Raw genomic sequence first — 21,324 nt, 5'->3', positions numbered from 1 at the left:
GGAAAAGGAGTGGAGGCAATTGCACTTTCCTCCAGGAAGCCTGCCAGCGGACAGTCTGTTCTGGGTTTAGGGAGGAGGATGAGGGGAAATGAGCGCAGGAAGCAGCAGAGCCAGCATGTGTGAAAAGGGAAGGTGATGGCTGCTTTACAAGCTCTTCGTCTGCCTTGTACCTACTCGGCTCTCCTGGGTTTCATTCAGTCACAGACTCGTAGTCTCCCAGGCTTGTAAGATGGACACTCAAGTACTAGAAGTGTTGGGATGTGAGCCTTTAACCCAATCAGCGAGAGAAAAGAAAGCTTTTGAGTACTGTTGGAAAAGATGTCTTTGCGAGGCTCCCTAAAAGTTTTGACAACTACAGCATTAGTTAGGTGAGTAAGTTGGGAAGGGAAGCCCCTAAGGTGGTGAGGTGACAAATGTAGTGGTTGTGTGGCCATCCTGTTTGGGAAAAGGCAGTATTGCTTTTGTATATAGAAACCTGGGGTCTTCCTTTCCCGTGTCACTGTTTCATACGAGGTGTATCTTCAGCAGAGGAACCAGCCCAAGTTTGTCTGCAGGGAGTTAAGTGTAGTCCTCACCTTGTAAGGTATAAATTGTAGAATTTGAAAGGCTATATAATTTTTGGTTCTTTATCCCCACTGCTAACCCAACAAATTGAGATGTATGTACAGGTGCACAAAAAGTATCTGCATCTGCTAACGTTGTTTCACAGCTTTTTCCTGTTTTGAAAAAAAATAATCAGTTGAAAAACATCAGAATATCACCACTTTTTTAAGTCTGTCATCTCAGTTTGTGAAATCCTTCATTTCTCATCTGTTTGTTGTGCAGGCCTGGCAGGATGCTGGACTTGGCCTGTCCACTGCTAGCAATGAAGCCTGTAAACTCTTTGATGCAGTGCTCACCCAGGTATGACGAAAAATGGGGTCTGAAGGGACTTGTGCATAAAACAGTCTTGTGGTGGTGGCCAGGCTACCTTACTCTAAGGTGGCCAGGCTACCTTAAAGAAAGCAGCTTCTGTGTTTTCTTACTGAGCTAATTGTATCTGAATGTAAAGGTTCTCTGCTATCATTTGTCTTGCTTCTGACTTTTGCGTGGCTGGGAGAAGGAGAAGATGCCCAATGTCATTGGGGATTCCTTGACACAGTCTCTCTCTTTTACAGTATGCAACCTGGGCCAATGATGAGGGTCTCGGAGGTATTGAGGGATGTCTCTCCAAGCTAAAAGCAGCAGATCCAAATTTTAGTGAGTATAATCTTTAACGGTTAGTATGGAAAGTGTTGCATAATTCCTTGCCTCTTTGCGTTAACTGTGCTTCATTTAGGCAAGTGGGAAGCAGTGGGTTGCAGAACTCTGTAAAGATTCTTTATAGTCAAGAGCAGGCTGGGATGATGTGTTTGGTTTTGTGTTTTTCTTTTCATTTGAAGTCTTCTTAAATGCTTATCATGAAAGGCCTAGAAAACTTCAGGCTTATAAGCCTTTCTGTCCCCTGTCACTACAGATCAGTCCCATTTTAAAACAAAACAAAACTGTGTTAATGCTTCTGTAGAGATGAGTTTCCTACAGTTCTGTATGGCTCAAGTTGTAATGGGCTGGTTTCTCTAGCAATGGGACATGTCATCACTAATGGTTTGGAGTTGATTGGTACTGGAAGTTCAGTGCGGCTCAACAAAGAGCTGGACAGTGCAATGAGAACAATGATGACACTGTCAAAATCCCAGCCTCTGAGTGAGCGGGAGAAGCTTCATGTATCAGCGCTGGACATGTTTGCCCATGGGTAAGTGTCTAGCCCTATGGGGAAGGGGGCAGGAGCTGGTTTTGTCATTCAGAATCTCCTTGCTGTTGCTGTGTACCGCCTTAGCACGTGTCCTGCTTGCTCTTCTGTTGTCGCTTTCCTCACATGTAAAGGACTGGGAAGAGTTTTAGCTACCACAGGTAGAGGTGATGCTGGGGAGTGGTGTTGCCTAGCTGTCTAGCTAGACAACTAGCAAAGGATCAATGTGCAATGTTGGTGGCTGTGCTGAAATTTATCTCCCCAACCTGTATCACCATGACTAGTTTTCCATGAGAACCGTAGGAGGGAAAGTGCTGTATGGCCTCTCTTTTAAAGCATGAAGCACTCCTTGTTTTAAATCTGTCTTAGATCTGTCAGTGGAGTAAATGGTTTAGAACTAAGATACTTAATATTTAAGTACTCTGATGTCCAGTATACTATAATACAGACTTGGACCCACAGAAGCAAAGTCTAGAACAGACCTTTCTTCTCCTCTCTTTTGTCTTCCTATGTCAAAAAAGATTTCCTCTGAAAAATGGGATATGGCAGTGTCAGAAGTGCTGTAAGGACTTACTGTTCCATTGAATATGATGAATTTATTTGCACTGTAGAAAGTATGGGCTAATCATTCACTTGCATTATGCGTCAAACAAACAGGTAAACATGGGTTTACCTCATGTATTTTGCAGCAAAGGTAAAGAGGAAGCTACCAAAGCCGTTACTATGGGATCAATTCCCACTAGAGGAGAGGGAAGATATCTGTGTGCATGTGAAGCTAGATTAATTATCGAGTCATAGAATCATTTAGGTTGGAAAAGATGTTCAAAATCATCAAGTCCGACCATCAGCCTGACCTGCCAAGTCCCATCACTAAGCCAGGTCCTTTAGTGAGACATCCACAGGTTTCTTAAATACCTCCAGGGATGGGGACTCCAGCACTTCCCTAGGCAAGCTGTTCCAATGGTTGACCACCCTCTCTGTGAATAAATTCTTCCTAGTATCCAAACTAAACATCTTGAGACCATTTGTTGCACAAATTTGTTGCACATTGCACAACTTAAGACGATTTTGTTGAGTTCTGTCACTTGTTACCTGAGAAAAGAGACCAACTTCCTCCTTGCTGCAGCCTCCTTTCAGGTAATTGTAGAGAGCCAAGAGTCCTCCCCTCCTCCTCCTTTTCTCCAGACTAAATAGCCCCAGTTCCCTCAGTCACTGCTCATAAATCTGTTCTTATCCCTTCAGCAGCCTCGTTCTCCTCTGCACACACTCCATCAACTCAGTATAATTCTTGAAGTGGGGGGGTCCAAACCTGAAAACAGTACTCAAGATGTGGTGTCACCAGTGCCAAGTACAAAGGGACAATTACTCCTCTAGTGTTTCTGGCCACGCTATTCCTGATGGAAGCCAAGTTGACATTGGCCTTCTTGGCCACCTGGGCACATTGCTGGCTCATGTTCAGCCAGCTGTCGACCAGCACCCCCAGTTCCTTTCCTGATGAACAACTTCCCAGCCACTCTTCCCCAAGCCTATCCCACTGCATGGGGTTGTTACAACCCAAGTGCAGCACCTGGCATTTAGCTTTGTTGCATGTCATGCAGTTGGGCTCAGCACATTGATTTGGCCTACCCAGATCACTCTACAGAGCCTTCCTACCCTCGAGCAGATAACAGCAGGACTCTGTTCAACCCCATAGGAAAATCTTTAGATTTATGGTTGAGCTTCTGTTTTTTTTCTGTGCAGTTTACAGCTTGTTTTTTTAACACAAGAATATTTATTTTATATTAGTTCCCAGAAAGTACACAGTGAAGATAATGTCATTGTTTCTTACAGGAAAAAAATCCTTAAATTCCTTCAAGAAAAAAAGTCTTTTGATGTTGAATTTTCTCTTTTTCAGAATAGCATGAGTTTAGAACTAACCGTAGAGTCGGGTTTGTGTGCCTTCTTTCAGCGTTCAAAATATTTCTATATTTCTAGCCAGCTCCCCAAAGCTTGTGATCTATGGGAACAGATTCTGCAGAGCCATCCGACGGACTTGCTAGCCCTCAAATTTTCCCAGGACACTTATTTCTACCTGGGATATCATATACAAATGCGAGACTCTGTTGCACGGGTTTTTCCTTTCTGGACACCTGATGTTCCTCTAAGCAGGTAGGTCATGCTTCGTTTTAAAAATAGGTCTTTATCTGGTGTAATGTATACATGCTTTGTCTTTTTAACTTCAAACACATCTAAAGGATAGGATCTGTTGAACAAAGACACGTAGAAAAGATCACAGGCTTGTAAGTGAAGTCAAGTGAATTATAAGTGACCACACCTAAAACATCTCTCCTGTATCCCTGCTGATACTGTTAGTGATTTTTTGGTTTGTTTGTTTTAGAAGTGAGCTTTAGGTCAGTTAGTAATTTTTGCTAGCAAATGTGGCACATCATGTACCACATAGGATAGTTTTTGTTTGTTTGTTTGTTTTATTTCTTATTTATTTTATTTAGTTAGTTAAGTCCTGAAAGTTTTGGTTTCCCAAGGTTAATTTGGGGTAATCTGAATCTACTGACAAGCAGTTAGTTGATAAAAACAATTACTTGGGGATAATTTTTTTATTTATTTTTCAGACCTGTTAAATTACTTGAAAGGTGCTAACTTTATGTAAAAATCTGCATCAAATTATACATCAGCACATACATTTAACATTTAGAGATAGAATAGACCCTCCATAGTCAAACATAATTTTCTAAATATTCTGTGAATATTTATGTAGACCCATGCTCTGTATCTTGATATCCAGTACAATCTTTTCTCCTTTTCTCTTCTACAAGCACTGTAAAGAATATAGACTGAATGTTAACATAATAATGAATCTAAGGCACCCCATAAAATGTCTCATTTTTCCAGCAGTGTTATCTCAATTTAGAAAAAAAATAAAATACTTTGTTCTTCTTAACTACAGTATGCTGATGTCATTTGCTGGGGAAGTAAGACTCCTTAGCAGTTTTGACTGCATTTTTGTATTTTTTTCTGGACACAGTGTTACAAAAGTGCACTTGTTGTCCACTTAAATGTAAAGCAACAGGAAGTACCCATATATTAAACATTTCTTGAAGTACAGAAATCCGGCAGGTATCCCATGTCCTCAATCTGACAGGCATGTGGAGTTTGGTATGAATTGATACCTTGGCCAAAAAAAAAAAAATCAACCTTTATTCCTCTCAAACCATGAAATAAATCAGGTGCAATGTACCCCACATGTTTTAGTAGATTTTTTCTGCCTCCTGAGTTTAAAACCAAAACTCCAGCAGATACTTTGAGAAACAGAGATGCATCCTGTGGTGTTTTGCAATCTACAAATCTGCAAATACAATAGCAGTTAAATATTTCTTAAAATGACCGCATCATGTACATGCACAGAAGCATATAACTTCCCTAATTTTCCTTTACATTGGGCTTTTATTGCTTAATGGGGATGCCTTGTGACTTTAGAATGATGTTAACCAGTTTTAAAGAGCCACTTCACTTAAAGGCACTTACCTATAGTTCAGCGGGCAATGGAGAAAGTGCAGAAGACTACAGTCATATGCGTTGCCTTTGAGATATTCAGATAATTTTGGTGGCAGTATTTTCTTGCTTCTGACCATCTAATTTTGCATTTTTATGAATGTTACAGAGATTAGATTCTTCTCTGCAACTCTAAATTCCAGTTTATCCAAAGATGTAAATGTCAGCTCTCAAAACGCTGGTGATGTGCATTTTGTTCCTGATTTCCATGCTGGTGTCTATTGGCCTCTCACTTCCTATGAGAGCTAGCTTATTGTTCTGTATTCTGCAAGCTTGAACCCTTTGAATCCTACAATTAGCAGTGTGGCTTACCACCAGCAGCAGCAGCCTGACAGTGAGTTTTTTCCATCTTCAGCCTGTTGGATTGGGAGAGCCAGAATAGCCACTTTATACAAACCAGAAAGTGTTTCGACACATTCCCACTCACCATTTCTAACTGTAAATCTTAAGTCACTTGTGGGTGCTTTTTTTTTTCCCCTGTTGGTAAAACTCAGTTTGCTTCAGAATGTGTTGAATTTGAAAAATGCTAGTGGTGGTTTAGACTACCTACAGAAAAGTAGACGTTGAGTCTAAATATTGTCTACATACTCTACAATTCAGAATCAAAAACGCAGTGTTCCCAGTTCCATGTGATGCTCTGGCTAACACAATAAATAGATTACACGTTTTTAGTATACATGTTGGGCACGAAGAAGAGTTGGTCTTTTGTTAAATAGACACATTTAAAATAGATGGGATCTGAGCTCTTTGCATGGTTCAATATAAAGTGCATTGTAAGGACTGTTTTGAGTTAAATGTGTGTTCTGGTATGTTTTTCAATCCTATCTTAAATCTAGTTCTAACTGGATGAAGCATGATTCGTTTCTCTTTTGCTTAGCTACGTTAAGGGCTACTATTCTTTTGGACTCATGGAAACAAACCTTTTTGATCGTGCTGAGAAGCTTGCCCTTGAGGTAAACTGCCTGTTATTGATGGTAAAACGTTTTAGAATTCTTAGTCATGCTCCTTATCTCTGGGTGATGTTTTGTGCACTATACAAAACATCAACATTGTGTGTTTTGATACTATAAACTGACTCTTCGTCATCCCAGTTGTTAAGAGAAGTAGCAAAGAGATAAAGTTTAGCATGGAAATTCTCACAATTTCACAAGGAACTATTGATTAATATTCCTTAGAAAGATTCCTATATCTATGCCATACCATGGCAATTTCATCTTTACTGTATTTCCTTCATTTCCTTATAACCATGCCATGTGAGATGGTATCAAAACAGCTGTCTAAAATCCATGTATATCCCATTTTCTGTTTCCCCCATGTATAGTTGTCTGTTTACTCCTATTAAAGAATGTTAGATTGGCTTGATGTAATTTGCTCTTGACAATCCACCCTGTTTGGGTTCCTCCTCCATTTTTTTTCCAGATGCACATTCATGGATTATTGAGCAATTAAGCCTACAATGTTCCTGGGGATCAAAATTACTTGGTGTGTTCCCTTTTTATGAAGACAATAGTTACACCTGATTTTCTGCAGTCCTCAGGATTATCCCTGTCCTCCAGGAGTCTCAGATACAATTCATCTTTAATGGGTGTTTTTGCCAAGGTTCTGTTACATCAAATGGCTGAAAGTGACAAGAAAGACTAACCTTACAAAATGGCTAAAACTTATGGAAAATGGAGTGAGAAAGAGTAAATTGCTCAATAGTCAGAGCTGGACATGTTCTTAAAGAAGGAATGATTACCTGCAAGAATGGTTACCTATGCTATGGGCTATGTTATGCCTGTGTATGCAATTCTTTTATGGCTCATATTGATATATGCCTTTGAAATAAAACATCATTTGATAATCTTCATTAAAGCCTGCATTCTGAAGCTGTTCTGCACGTTCATCTCTGTGCAGTAGAAGTCAGGAAGCGAAGTCAGCCGATAAACATTTTCTTCCTTTCTGTCCAAATCAGTCTTCCAGGCTATGGTTAGTAGGAAAAGTGCAGGGATATACTTAACGTGCAGCTAATAAATACGAGTCTCTTGCTTCTATATCAGCAATAATAAATATGTTTATTTGCAAGTTTGTAAGGTTCATCACATTTTCCCTTTTTCACTCACAGGCTTTGGCTATAGATCAGACAGATGCCTGGTCTGTTCATACTATAGCTCACATAAATGAAATGAAAGCAGAGGTGAAGAAAGGGTTAGCATTTATGAAGGAGACGGAAGCCAACTGGAAGGTAAACTTTCTCATAGCATCTCTGAAAAAAAAACTCCTAGGTCTTCTTTATCTCCTACAGTCAAGTTCTGTGATTCTTCATCTAGTTTATTCCTGTCCCCATACATGTTACAAATAATGTAAATTTCCCAGGTTACGAGAAAAATCGCTTGTGGTGCTGTTATCTGTGCCAATTTTGAAGCATAAAAAAATTGTATATTATGAACGACACATACTTTGCATCACTTTAAGCCATCATAACTAGGACTGCTGAGATTACACAAATGCCAAACACATTGGTTGGCCATGTTTCACAAAAAGTCTGTCCTCTCACACTGCCTTATTTTAGCTAGAAATATTGAAAAAAATACTGTTTTTCAACAAGTATGTAGTTTGTACACACACATGCCATGGTTTCTTTTTCCTAAGCAGATGGAACTGGCTAGATATTTTATATCTCATAAAGTCATGGCCATTGCTGGAAGATGAAATATTAGATATGAAAACTGATTTATTTATACTCGCATGTTTATAGAAGTAAAATGACCAGCGTTATTTTCATAAACTTTTTGCTTAGACTGAGACTGAGCAACATGCATCAGTTGAGGAATCTATGTAAACTTCCTCAGGGGAACCAGCTGTGAGATAACACAGGCAAAGCAACATTTCAAAAAGCTCGTGTGTTTAATGAGCTTTTTGATTATTTTTTGTTTGTTTGTTTTTGTTTACTTCTAGATAGGGGAGGATGCTAGGTCAGCTGTAAAGAAAAGATAAATTATGCTTTTGTCTCTTTTCTAGTCTACTCAAGTTACTTCATACATCCAACGTATTTGAGTATCTCTCAGTGGTATATTGAACAGTTTTGTTAATTTGTCATGTAGTCCTTTGCTGTAAGTGAAGCTTAATTTTTATTTGTGTTGAACAGCATGTCTTTTCCTAACGATTAAGTGAAGAGCAGATAATAATATTCAGAGCATAAGGTTGTGGAGTTTGAAGTTGACAGAACCCCCAAGAGTTTGTTTTAGAGTCATCTCAGCTCACTGTTCCATGTCACCCAAAGAACAGTGCTGGATAGTGAGGCTAGAAGGATGGTTTTGCTTTTTTTTTTTTTTTTTTTTTTTAAGTTAAATCATTGAGATATCAAGCTTGGATATATAGTCAACCCTCTCTTCAGGTTCATATCTTTGATGTCTTAGAAAGCATTCTGTCCTTTGACATATTAGTTAATGAAACAGTGATACATGGGACTGACAGTTTGGGTGACACCTTCAAAACTACCAACAACCATTTCTGAAATCAGTCCCTGACTTTTGGAACCTGTTTGAACTCTGTTTCTTAAAATAGTTCCATGCCTCTGAGATTTACACCCTTTATCCAAATAAAACAAAGTGCCAGATCAGTAAGTGGAATTGTCTAGAATACCCTCATGCCCACTCCAGTACAGTTAAGACTTACTGACTGACATTGTCATAATGATAATGTATATAATCACTTCTTTTATGCAATATTTTTCATCTTAGCCTTCATGAACCCATCTTTTCATTGTGAACCCAGTTAAAATGTAATCGTAGAAAAAAAAGCAGGGCTTTCTAAGGGCTTATGTTTGGCCTGGTGAATTGACAATTAGTACTTCTTTTAATGACCAGGATCTTTTATCTCTATATTATCTATATCTATATTATCACTATATCTATATTATCACTCCTTTTGGTGCTTTTAATTCATCTTTCTTTCTTTTTAATTCGTAATTTCTTTTCTTTTTAATTCATCTTTCTTTCCAGTAAGAGTCATGAAGAATTTGTAAGGTTTTCTTTACATGGTAGTTTATTTTTTATTGTTCCTCTCCACACAAAAAAGAAGATGCCTTTTTTTTATGTATGTTTCAGTACAAAATCAAAAGGGGCAAATTATGTTACCAGAGGAGGCCTCTGTGCCAGTACTGTTGGTTATTAAATGGGAAAGGTTTTTCTCCAGAGCTATTGCAAAGAGTTCTCATAGCCTGCTTTTATTTATTTTAGCAGTCTGCAAGCCCACTTCTGCCTTAGCAATTTAATCTCATTCAGAACTCAAAATCAGCAACAGAAGAAAGGTTTTGTTTTATTCGGTGACGTAATCCCATGTTCTTGTTTATATGGCATTTGGTATGGTGGTATGGTAGTAAACATGATATTATCAGGTTTATGCCAAGCACTTAACTACTTTAGTTGCTCATATTGGTTTTGTATTATAATATTAAACAAGTAAAGATTACTAGAGGATTTATCTTAGCACCATAAAGTTCACTGGGAACCTTTGTACTTCCTGAAAGTGAAGCAGTTTTCATCATTACAATGAAGATTTTTCCACCTGTGAGAAGATTAAATTTAACTAAAGTGTTGAGGGAGAATGGGAATAGAGAGAACAACTTTTCTGGTATCTTAATTTTCACCAAAGGATTATGGAACTATATTCCTGTCTGTCTATTCTCAGTGCACTCACAAAAGTGAACTGCAATTACATTGTTTTGAAGTGTAGGCTATGAAAGAATATTTAAAATTCTGGTACCAGTTGAGAAGTAGAGCGCAACGTTGGTACAGTTCAGTGAATATTTATGATATTCAGTTACGATATTTAGTTATCTGATGAACGGCCTGTGTGTTTGGTATCTAGTGTATCTTCCATAGTCAGTAGTAAGACATAAGTTTAAGGAGTGATTACTCTGTCTGAAATGGGTATCTAGATGGGTGGGCTGAATGGCCCTCCTAAGGTGGGTATCTCTCTCAACTACCTAGCCATGTTACTTTAAATAAGACACTTAAATTTTAGATTAGACAAATCTTACTCTTGTTATAGATGCTTTTTTCCTAAGAGAAAGACATGAATTCTTCTGAGACATCCAAGTGCAATTCTCCTCTGGAAAATGACTTGGGAAAAACTTTGGTTTTGAGATGTCACCCTGAATTTCAAGAAGCATATGCATACTGAGAAATTTAAAGTAGGCAAGCTGATTTAAAATTCTTGTCTCTTCTGTCACTTGAAGTACTGACTTTTGATGAAGAAGAAAACAGAAATCTGTCAAGACACATTTAAATTGAAAGTTATTTTGTATATAACATTTTTATTTTATTTTATTTTTTCCAGGACAGTGATATGCTTGCTTGTCATAATTACTGGCACTGGGCTTTATACTTCATTGAAAAGGTATGAGACATTTTCATACAGATGTTTTATGGTCCAGATAGATAATTGATCTAATGCTATTTAAGAGGCAGTCCTAGCATTTATATTTTTTTTCAGCTGTTTAGAGGGTTGTTTTTTTTGTAAAATGGCACAATGACATTTTTACAAGATAGTTCGTTAGTACAATTATTTTGAGAATAATTTTTTTTTGTAATTACATTGAACAAAGATCTAGTATCTTCGTTGGAATGTTGAAAAATTGCTGCGAGATTATTACATGTTCAAAGATAAAATAATGTCACTAATTACATTTGGCACAATTATTTTATAGAAAGATGAACCTGGATTTCTAATTTTTAGACAAAAACTTTGTCTAAAAATAAAATTCTCTTCAAATTCAGTACTAAGTTGCTTACCTCAAAATTTGCTGACTCTAGAAAAGAGGCAGTATGACAGCTCTAAATTTGGTAGCTTATGTTATTAGTCAATGTTACTAATATTTAATGTTATTCATTATTAATGTTACTAATTCTTGTTCTTATAGAGAGATTAAATTTATTGAAACCCTTTAATTTGCAACTTACCCAACCTATCAGGCTGCAATGCAGAATTTCCTTGGACTTGATAATTCTTTGTACTTGTGGGTCTCAATTCATTTGGGAGACAAATGTGACATCATGGAAAAAGTGCCATACGTTGGTCAGAAAACAAGATAACTTGCTTATGTTCAGCACTATTAACACTATTATACAGCTTTTGTATAGCCTGCTTAACATCAGTTTTATTCCTACCTCTTTGCATAACTTTATGATGCAGTAATTTTTGCAAAGAAACCTGAAAGGAAGATTAGAAAGAGGTAACACCTTGTCTTTCTCCCTCATGTGTAACCTACGGCAGGATTAGTTCTCATTATCAAATGAAACCTAAGCATACTGGTTATTTTACCTAGTAAAGCCTAGTTTATCTTAGGCTCTGTTCTTTCTTTTCAGGCCTCAGGGAATTCATTGACTTTTTTTTTTTTTTTAAACAAGTCAGGCAGTGAAGTAATATGGCACTTATTAATTGTATTTATATGTTTGGTTACTACCCATCACTCTTGTTTTCTCTACCTGAATGTTAATCATACGGTCCTTGTTTGCTTTTATAGGGGGAATATGAGGCTGCTTTGACAATTTATGACAATCATGTGAGTAGGGGCCTTAATCTTTACTGGAGAACATGCTTAAGACCACAATACATACTTTATTCCTTCTGCATGAAGTTGAAACCTATTGCAATTGCCATACATATATATTATTTATATCTGTTGTTTGGAAAGCTGTTTGTCGACTAGTGAAATGCCCCAAATACTCAAATATTGTACAGTTCAAGCCTTTCTTACACTTTTGCTTGAAGGAGCTGTAATGGCACTGTTGGTACTGTTTTCCAGGTGTCCACATCTCTTATTCATGATGTGTAGGTCTAAATGCCCCTGAAAAAAAAACTTTTTAAAAGGATGTGAAATGATTTTCTTGTATAGTCAAGTTACCTTTATAAAGAAGTGATTTTTGCATGTTAGCTACTAAGTCAACAAAAACATGTCTTTTTATTTCTACTTAATATGTTATGGTTCTTTACTGCATAGATTTCAAAACAATCTTAGTAAATAAGTACTATCAAATTCGGTAGGATAATAGCTTTGTAAGGTTTGTAAAAATAATGTCGTTAAGAAAGCTGCTGTGCAGATTCCGGTCTACTAAATCTGGCAAAATGAAGTACTATTTATGGCACTATACTGGAAGCAAACAAACAAACAAAAAAACACCTTGATGACCTTCCATGCTTAATGAGTTTAACTCCATAACATGTAAAACAACACCAATGAAGCAATTTGTGTGTTTGTCACTGCAAATTACCACATTCAGAAAAGAAGCAACTAGGGCTATTGTCAGACAGGTATTTTTGGATGAATAAAAAGATAAAATTAATTCTGTACTTTGAATATAAGTTTGATTATCTGAGTAAGTTCCTGCTAGCACATCAGTTGGGCAGCTTATGAATACCTGTGATTACAGATTGCTCCTCAGTGCCTGTCAAGTGGAAGCATGCTGGATATAGTAGATAACTGTTCAATGCTGTACAGGCTTCGTCTGGAAGGTAGGATATCCAACTGTTCTTTCTTAATCTGCAAGAGGAACAGTTTTCTTTTTGCCTTCCCCTCCCTACCCTCACCCCACAATACACATCCTGGCATGTTGGAGAAGTTTTTAAAGATACTTACAGAGCAAACTTCGTCAGTGTTACAGAAGAAATCTTAAAATTCTTTTCTTGAGAAAAGTCTCAATGCAAAATTTATAATATTTTGCTGTTCTGCTTTAGTTGGGATAGAGTTAATTTTCTTTATAGTAACTCATATGGTCCTATACTTTGGATCTATGATCAAAGCAGTGTTGATAGCTCACAGATATTTCAGCTATTGCTAAACAGTGATTACACAGCATGAAGGCCTTTTCCGTTTCTCATGTTGCTCTGCCAGCAAGTAGGCTTGGGGTTGCACAAGAATTTGGGAGGGAGCATAGCCAGGACAGCTGACCCTAATTGACCAAAAGAATATCCCATACCCTAAGGCGATATGCTAAGCAATAAAAGCTCGGGAAAGAAGAAGGAAGAGGGGACATTTGGAGTTACAGTGTTTGTCTTCCCAATTAACTATTAAACATAACAAGGCCTAGCTTTCCTTGAAATGGGTAAACATCTGTCTGCTGATTAGAAGTAGTGAATTAATTCCTTATTTTGCTTTGCTTGTGTGCACAGCGTTTGTTTTACCTATTAACCTGTCTTTCTCATCCAACAAGTTTTCTCACTTCTGCCTTTCTGATTCTTCTCCCCATCCCACTGAGGGGAAGGCAAGTGAGTGAGCTGCTGCGTGGTGCTTGGCTGCCTACCAGGGTTAATCCACATCATATGCATAACCTTTTTTCTTTCCAAGATATTTTTTTCCCATGCCAGCACAGTATTTCATTCAGCTCAAGCTAGCAGAGGTCACATATTTCTTTTCTGGAAAATTTAACTTATATTGTCCCTGGAGATCTGAGGCTGAATAATTGAGTACATTAGCCTCTAAAACGCTATAGAGCTTCCTTGAAGTAAATTTCAAATTAAATACTTTATATTCTGATATTGATTGATATAGCTAGTACACATCTATTAGCCTCTGGCTTTTGTGTACTCTCATAACTCTGTGTCATTTCTTCTCAACTTTTTAAAGCTGTAATTTGCACACTGGAGTTTGTGAAGGGTGGGGTTGGAGGGTGTAGGGTTTCATAATATTTTACTGAAACACTAATGGTGCATTAGGTTTGTTTATGGAATCCATCTTATCTCTCTGTATAATTTGATTGCTACAGGCAATTCACTATGAACATCATCTCCCAGAAGACACGAGCAATCTTGTATTAAAGCCAGAACCTTGCTTAATGCAGTCTAGAATACTGGCAATAAATTACTGACAGTCAATAAACCCTTTGCCCAGATATGACAGACTGTAACTAAGCATTACTCTATCATATAATTTTGCCACACCAGGGTCTGTTTTCTTGAGTTTAGTAGCAGTGCTATCTGTGCTGTGTGATGCTGATTACAAAGTGATGCTTTTGCATGTGGTATTTTTATTGAAAAAAATATCTTTTACTCATAGGTGTAAAGCTTGGAGACAGGTGGGACAATGTTCTCAAGATTACAAAGAAACACACCAAAGATCACATTCTTCTGTTTAACGATGTACACATCTTGATGTCCTCCCTTGGAGCCAAAGACCACAAAACTACTGATGAGCTTTTAACAACTCTTCAAGAACTTGCCAAGTAAGTAATTGAATTAAAATGTTATACTGAAAAAGTATTTTGTCCTCTGAACTTCAGGGCGGTAATGCCTCTGGCTTGCAGAAGTGTTACAACATACTCTTCTCTGCCTTAGAGTGTTAGTGGGACAAGTCTGGTTGTCCCACTATCAGCTGATGTACAATTAGAAGATCCCTATAATTATTTTTATGAGTACTGTCTAGAGGGGCTTCTGTTTTGTTAAGCAAGAGTCACTTACATTTGAAGTCATGAGCACTAAGTGAACATTTGCTTTGTATTTTCTTTTGATGAGTTCATACTAAGCTATGTTACATACAATAAGTAAAGTATTTCACCCATATAGTAATGAGGACATTGCACAATATATGTTAGCTCTCTGTGGTGGTTATTTCTGCTCTGCTTTAAAAAGTTCTTTAATCATGGACCGTTAGTTGGTAGCGATATTCTAATAGCTAGTATTTGGTGCATTGTGAAGTATCTCTGTAGGAAAGCAATTTTTAAATATTGCTAAAGCAGTTCTAGAGAGTATTTTGCTTTGAATTATGTGCAAAATTTGAATATCGAAGTATTCCAACTAAACAATGTTTTTTCTTTATGTTCTCTTGTGTATTGAATAACTGTAAATGATTGTAATTCTTTTGAAGGGGTTGATCTATAGATTATGTAAATGCAGGTGATAGATCCTAAAAACAAGTTACTGGTTTAAATGGTATAGTTTTAAGTACAAAATTTAGTAATTTACAAAGTTGTAAACAATAGACCACCTGATTAGATTCTGCGGCAAACATGGGGGAGAAAAAAGATTAGTACTTACCCAATACAAATTTATGTCTAGTTACTCTTAATGAAATCTCTCACATAAGTGCGAGTAATGGTTTTCAATGTATGAATGCTGAACAACTGAAAGTGAATAGAAAGCTGCTGATATCATCTGGAGAGATTGTGTCTGAGAACACAAACCTGACCTATGGGCTTGGTATGCTGGTAAAGTCACAAATTGCAGTCAAATAACATCCCTGTTTGCCTGGCTTCACTTCCTTGAGTTACACTACCACCTTTCCACTCCTGCTTTCTGGCTATAACATCTTAGGAATTTCAGCTTATCCTGCTCCAAGCCCATGATTGCTGGTATGGCAATCATTGCCAGTTAAATTGCCAGTTAAAAATTTCATTCAGTTCTAGGTTCTTCCCCCATATAACTTGTTTTTCCCCTGCTTCAGCATCTATTGCTTCCCTTCCCTTAGAAAAGAAGGAGGAAGAAGAATCTGAAATTCTCACTATTTGTTTCTGACTATAATACCTCTTAACCAAAAATAAATGTAATTTTTAAGAGTAGTTATGAAAACAAGGATCTGTCAAATCACGCCTAAGTGTGTCTGATTTGACTGAAGTAGGAGACAGTGAATATCTTTCATATAATTATATTGATATGTAAGTATATGTAAAGTGTGTAAAACTGCACACACTTCAGGAAAGCTGTAATGAACACACACTACTTATCTCTCCACCTAGTGTTTCCTTTTGCCTGTGTTCAGCCTTTTGTAGTAATAGAGCTGCACATTTTTAGCTATAATTTGAAGCATTATGAAGCTTAATTTTGTCATTTCAGAAAACTGACTGTGAGATGAAGAAATTATTTTAATGGTTTGGATTAGTGGATTAATTTGTGCATCATGAATATATTGTATTCATGCATATAAATGATATCTAAGATGTGTTTTACTTGTGGCTTTTTTATTTATTTATTTGTTTAAAAAGCAGTCAGAAAACTGACGCAGACAAAATTCATTTGGGGCTTTAAAGTTGACAAGAATTACCTTTTTTTTAAAAAAAAAAAAAAAAAGAATTCCATGGTGCTCTCTGGTGGTTGGTATCCCATGTTTATTTTCATGGATAGAAATGTTAGTTAATGCAGGGGCGTATATTGTTCTTCATGAATCAATACTTCAGATCAATTGCAAGAGGAAGTAAAAACCAGTCTTTGATGTCTGTGCATTTTCTCTGAGAGCTGGAAGAATTGTTTAAATGACGGATTGTTTCATCATTTTCAGCTATCTCAGACCACTTCTTTAAAATACACATCCGTTATACACTTTTAACTTTCCAGAGGAAGATGCATTTTAAGGAATGATAAACACGTAGGGCAACACTGTATACATAAAAATCATCATTGACCTAGAGGACAATAAGGGAAATTTATAATAGTGACTCAAAGAGAATATTTAGGGCAAAGCTTAGTGCTTTAAAAGGTAGATCTTTAAAGAAATTTTGATTGTTTATAGAGAAAGCATACAGATACACACATTTTTTTAATTTATTTATTTATCTAAGGAGTTAATTGTAGCAATGGGGCATTTACTGAGGTGTTGCATAACTTTCTGTTTACAGCAATGTGTACATTTTGTATCATCAGATTTTTGGCTTGGTAAGTTTAAGGCAATAGTGTGGCTTTCAGCTGTTGTTGCAAGCACCTTAAACAGAAACCAGTGACTAAAGTTACTAGGCTGGTTCCTCAATGTTAAAGACTTAATTTGAAAATCTATTCTAAAAATAGAAAAATCTATTCTAAGCAACCAATGGAATTCATAGCATTGACCTGTGCTCTGTATTCTTAGAAATGAATTTGTATTGCTGGGGTCAAAAAGCTCTCTTCCCCTTCTGGTACTGCCAACCAAGCTTTTGGCACCTAAATGGCACTGCCTCCAAGTGTCAAGGTATGATCACTGTCAGCTCCTTCTGTAGCAGTAGAAAAACAATTCCACATTGTCCCATTGCAGGTATTGCCTATAGACCAAACGGCTACAATTTGGCTACTTATATTTTTACATTTTTTAATATTGGGAAGGATGTCTACCAAAATGTATACTTCTTCTACAGGCTTATTGTCATGCTCCATGTCTCTTTCACTCTTAGATGGGTTAGGTTACAAGCATTTAAAAGAAAGAAAAAAAAAAAAAGAAAAACAAGTGCTATCTAAAATCCCTTGCTGTTTTTGCATCTAAAAACAGTCTATTGTGGTTAAAATAAGAGAGCAAACTTTGAGAGCTGTCACTGGGAATGCAGTGTGTATTACAATGATGGTGAGGCACTGTGCTGCGTGGCAAGTTGTTTTGAAAGATTAATATTTGGAGCTCTCTGCAAGAGACTGATTGCCAGTTTTGGCAATGATGAGGACAGTCAAAGAACTAGCAATAGGATGTTCTGGTGAGAAGATCAGAAGAGAAACTAGTGTAGAATGTTCTGCCTTTTTCTTAGCCCAAACTATTTATTGCAAAGGCAGGAGGCATTGGGCTTGTGACTTGCAAATATGTGCAGAGGAATGAAAACTGATTAATGAGTAACAGAGGTGAAGGTAACATAACCACACAAAAAAAATGTTATCCAAGTACGGTACCTGAAATATCAGGCTTTACAGGGTAAAAAGAATAATTCTGTCTGCAGGCAGTGACAGACTGGCACTGAAATATGCATGTTTATCATTTGATTTATGCAAGTTCACCACTTTCTCATTCTACAGAGCACCTTGTGAAGACCATGAACTTTCCCTGGCTCCTAGTTTGGGGTTACCACTGTGCCAGGCTTTTATGGAGTTTGAAAAAGGAAATTGTGACAAAGCAGTAGACCTGCTGTACCCAATCCGTTACCAGCTAATCCAACTAGGAGGCAGTAATGCTCAGGTAAAGGAGGTCAATAAAAGATGTTTTGATGCAACTTAATCCTCTTCCAGTAGCCTCCCTTTGATGCTTACATTACTAATAACACTTCATTCTTATAAAATGAAAAATTGTGCTTGTGACTGAATCCTGTTTACAAACACTTACTAGCAGTGTTAGCTATTTAAACATGTCAACGAGAAAATGTTTTCCTCGGGGGCTTTTGGTAAACAAGACATTGTAACCATTGTATTGATGTTCATTTAAGTCTAAATTACTTATTTATTTGTATTTTTGCTAACTTCTTTTCTGTTTTCAGAGAGATGTTTTCAACCAGTTATTGATTCATGCTGCTTTAAATTGTAAATCAAAAGCCAAAAAAAACCTTGCTAAGTGAGTATTTTTCCTGATTTTTTTTTATGGAAATAGTAGTTTTCAAAAATCAAGAGTAGTAGCAAGTATACTCAATTAGTGCTGAAATTACACACAAGCATTCATAGTTAAATGTTGCTACATTTATCAAGATAAAAAGTGCAATTGCTTTCGGTTCGAAATGTGCATTCTTACAGTCTGGATGATTTATCTATATTTTTTTAAGGGCAGTTGATTTTCAGAGGGTTTCTGTCTTAAACAGTGGCCTCTTGCCTGCTGGTCTGTGTACTTAATGGACTCCTAAACTTCAGCAAACTGCTGAAAGTCAAGTCCATCCTAATAATAACATCAGTTTTACTGGGAAATATGATTAACAGAGTCTGATGTGAGCTTGCCTCAGTACAAATTACGTGTGTCTTGCTGGGCAGAAATCACAGATGTTGCTCATTGACCTGTATGGAGTTCTGTTGAAAGTCATCAACTGGGCCTGCCTGTGCACTTAAAAGAATGGATCCTCAGGACAGTGGAAAGCCTTGCCTGTTCCCCTCCTGAAGTCTCTTTGAAACATAAATATTAGACCCAAAATCAAAATAATTCTTTTGTGCACCCTGAGTGCTCATTTTCAGTCTCTTGTCAGTGCTAAGAAGCATGCTGTTCTGCCTAAACTTACTGCCAAGGCTAAATGTTTCCAATAAAGGAAATCTGCACTTCAAGAGCAGGTCTTCAGGTATTCTTTTCTATCTCTTATAGGGACACTGCAGATGATCTTACAGGAAAAAATGATGTTGTACTCATGACCTTCATCCCATTTATCTGCTACCTATTCTCCTTTCTCAGATGCCTCCTGAGGGAACGCGATGTGATGAGACCAAATTCACCAATGACAGAGCGACTTATGAGGAAGGCAGCAGCAGTTCATTCAATGGCTTAAATCTGTCCTCTGTGCTTGAGATAGCAATGGGCTTAGCAATCAAAGTCTGGGTGCAGGGAGTGGAAGAGTGCTATGCTGTAGCCCATGCTAGAGAATCACAGTGAGTAAGAGTACCCTAGGAGCTAGAGATCTGATGACAATTTCCTTAAAAGATATAAAGCTGTTGCATTTCATGTTATATCTTGGATGATTCTACAAGGAAATAAGAATACCTGCTGATAATACACAGCTATCTGTAGCATCCTGAGGCACTACTTTTCTGGTATATTTCCTTGAAAGTGCCCTCGATCCTAATAATATTCAGTACAGAAACAGTGCCTGGATTTCAGTCATTCATTGGCCTGGTTTATTACTTCATTAATATGTTAAATAGTGAGTAAACATTTCAGGTAATTCAAATAGACCTTCTCAGCATCGCAGATGGGCAAGTGCAGGGCCAGAGCCAATACAGGCATAAATGGAGTTCCATATCAAGCTTCCAGTCCATTAAGGCATGAGTTACCCTGGCATTACAGATCTGTCTGCATTCAGGATCTTTTTCCAGGTGCTTTTTTTTAAACTGTCTCTTACAAAATGTTAGATTTCAAGATAGAATCCCAGAACTTCTTGAAATTACAATGTGAAAGAGCCAGACAAGAGGAACAATGGCTGACTGCTGGTTAGGACTATTTTAATGTGGGTGATTGCTTGGCACCTTTAAATCTTTCAGGAAAAAATGAAAAAGCCTGGATTTCAGCTAAAACAGTGCTGTCTCTGAATGGTAATTTGAGCTGGAATCTTTGTGCTCAGTTTCTGATAACTCAGGCCTTACTGTCATCTCAACAGCATGGGATACTTTGTTTAGCAATGTAAGGTTTAAAGCCAATGTTCATGAGCTTTATAGGAACACTGGGGCATCTCAGTGCAGGTGAAGACTGCAAAGGGACTCCCCCAGAAAGAGAGCTAATGGGAACTGTCACAAAGCTTTGTCCTGGCACAAGTGATGTGACGAGGTTTGGTGTTGCAAATAAGTAGGAAGACATAAAGCTCCATGAAGTTCTTGTGCCTCTCAATTCCTGCAGTGTAGCAGAGTTAAAAGCTTGTCTTGCAACAGTAATCCAGAAATCCCTAATGGAGAGAAGATAGTTTTTCAAACCAAATCTAATGCCTTCTGTTCTTGTTCCTGACTAGAAATGCCACACCCTTTAATTGCCCAAGCTCTGGCTTTGGTATCTACAAGCACTCCAGGACATGTCTGCTCCTCCTTCCTATCCAGCTTGGGCTCTTCCACATGTCCCACAGTAGCCCCTTTTCACACACAATGCTTCTGACCTAAAGCACTTGCATAGCTGGCCCTACGTACGCCCTGGAGTTCCTACATAATAGAGGCTTAAGATATACAAGTGCCTTGCTGCCTGCCTTCTTCCCCCAACCATCACTTGAGGAAGAAATAGCTTAGTTTTAAAAAAATGATAATTTGTGAAACCATATAAGGGTATTTCAGTCCTTGCTTGCAGCCTTTTGAATCCTGTGGACAGTCATAGTTCACTGCTCTTCAGGTATGTCACTACCTTATCTGTCCAGCCATGGCTGTGATTGGCTCACTCAGTGATAAAGTTAGTGCATTTTTTTTTACTGTTAATTTTTAATCACGGCATGTCAAGCAATGACTTTAGACAGATAAATTTTTACTCAAGGGATGTAATAAATCTTCCTATGCAACAAAAGTCTGAGAAATCTGCTGGCTGTTTATGAATTGTGTAGTGTAAGTGATGCATTGCTACATAAATCTAAGAGTGATATTTTTAGTACTCCTGATATAATGTGATTTAGAATTCTGTCTGCTTTACATTAATAAATTCAAAGATGTCC

The 21,324-nt window shown here is 37.4% G+C and overlaps 1 protein-coding gene across 1 annotated transcript in view; it reads left to right on the top strand.

Moving 5' to 3' along the window:
• TTC38 (tetratricopeptide repeat domain 38) overlaps positions 1-21,324 on the top strand; it is a 22,209-nt gene extending 885 nt beyond the window's left edge. Inside the window, exons 2-14 of the mRNA XM_040564473.1 lie at positions 826-903; positions 1,158-1,239; positions 1,600-1,771; positions 3,743-3,916; positions 6,195-6,270; positions 7,422-7,541; positions 10,640-10,699; positions 11,826-11,864; positions 12,733-12,814; positions 14,355-14,520; positions 18,035-18,194; positions 18,490-18,563; positions 19,380-21,324. Coding sequence (XP_040420407.1) covers positions 826-903; positions 1,158-1,239; positions 1,600-1,771; positions 3,743-3,916; positions 6,195-6,270; positions 7,422-7,541; positions 10,640-10,699; positions 11,826-11,864; positions 12,733-12,814; positions 14,355-14,520; positions 18,035-18,194; positions 18,490-18,563; positions 19,380-19,473 — 1,377 coding nt within the window. The 3' untranslated portion in view covers positions 19,474-21,324. The remainder of the gene's footprint in view (positions 1-825; positions 904-1,157; positions 1,240-1,599; positions 1,772-3,742; positions 3,917-6,194; positions 6,271-7,421; positions 7,542-10,639; positions 10,700-11,825; positions 11,865-12,732; positions 12,815-14,354; positions 14,521-18,034; positions 18,195-18,489; positions 18,564-19,379) is intronic.

This window comes from Cygnus olor, chromosome 1 (genome assembly GCF_009769625.2).
Source record: "Cygnus olor isolate bCygOlo1 chromosome 1, bCygOlo1.pri.v2, whole genome shotgun sequence".
Lineage (NCBI taxonomy): Eukaryota > Metazoa > Chordata > Aves > Anseriformes > Anatidae > Cygnus > Cygnus olor.
Note: the sequence above shows the minus strand (reverse complement) of the source record. Positions and strands in the feature narration are given on the sequence as shown.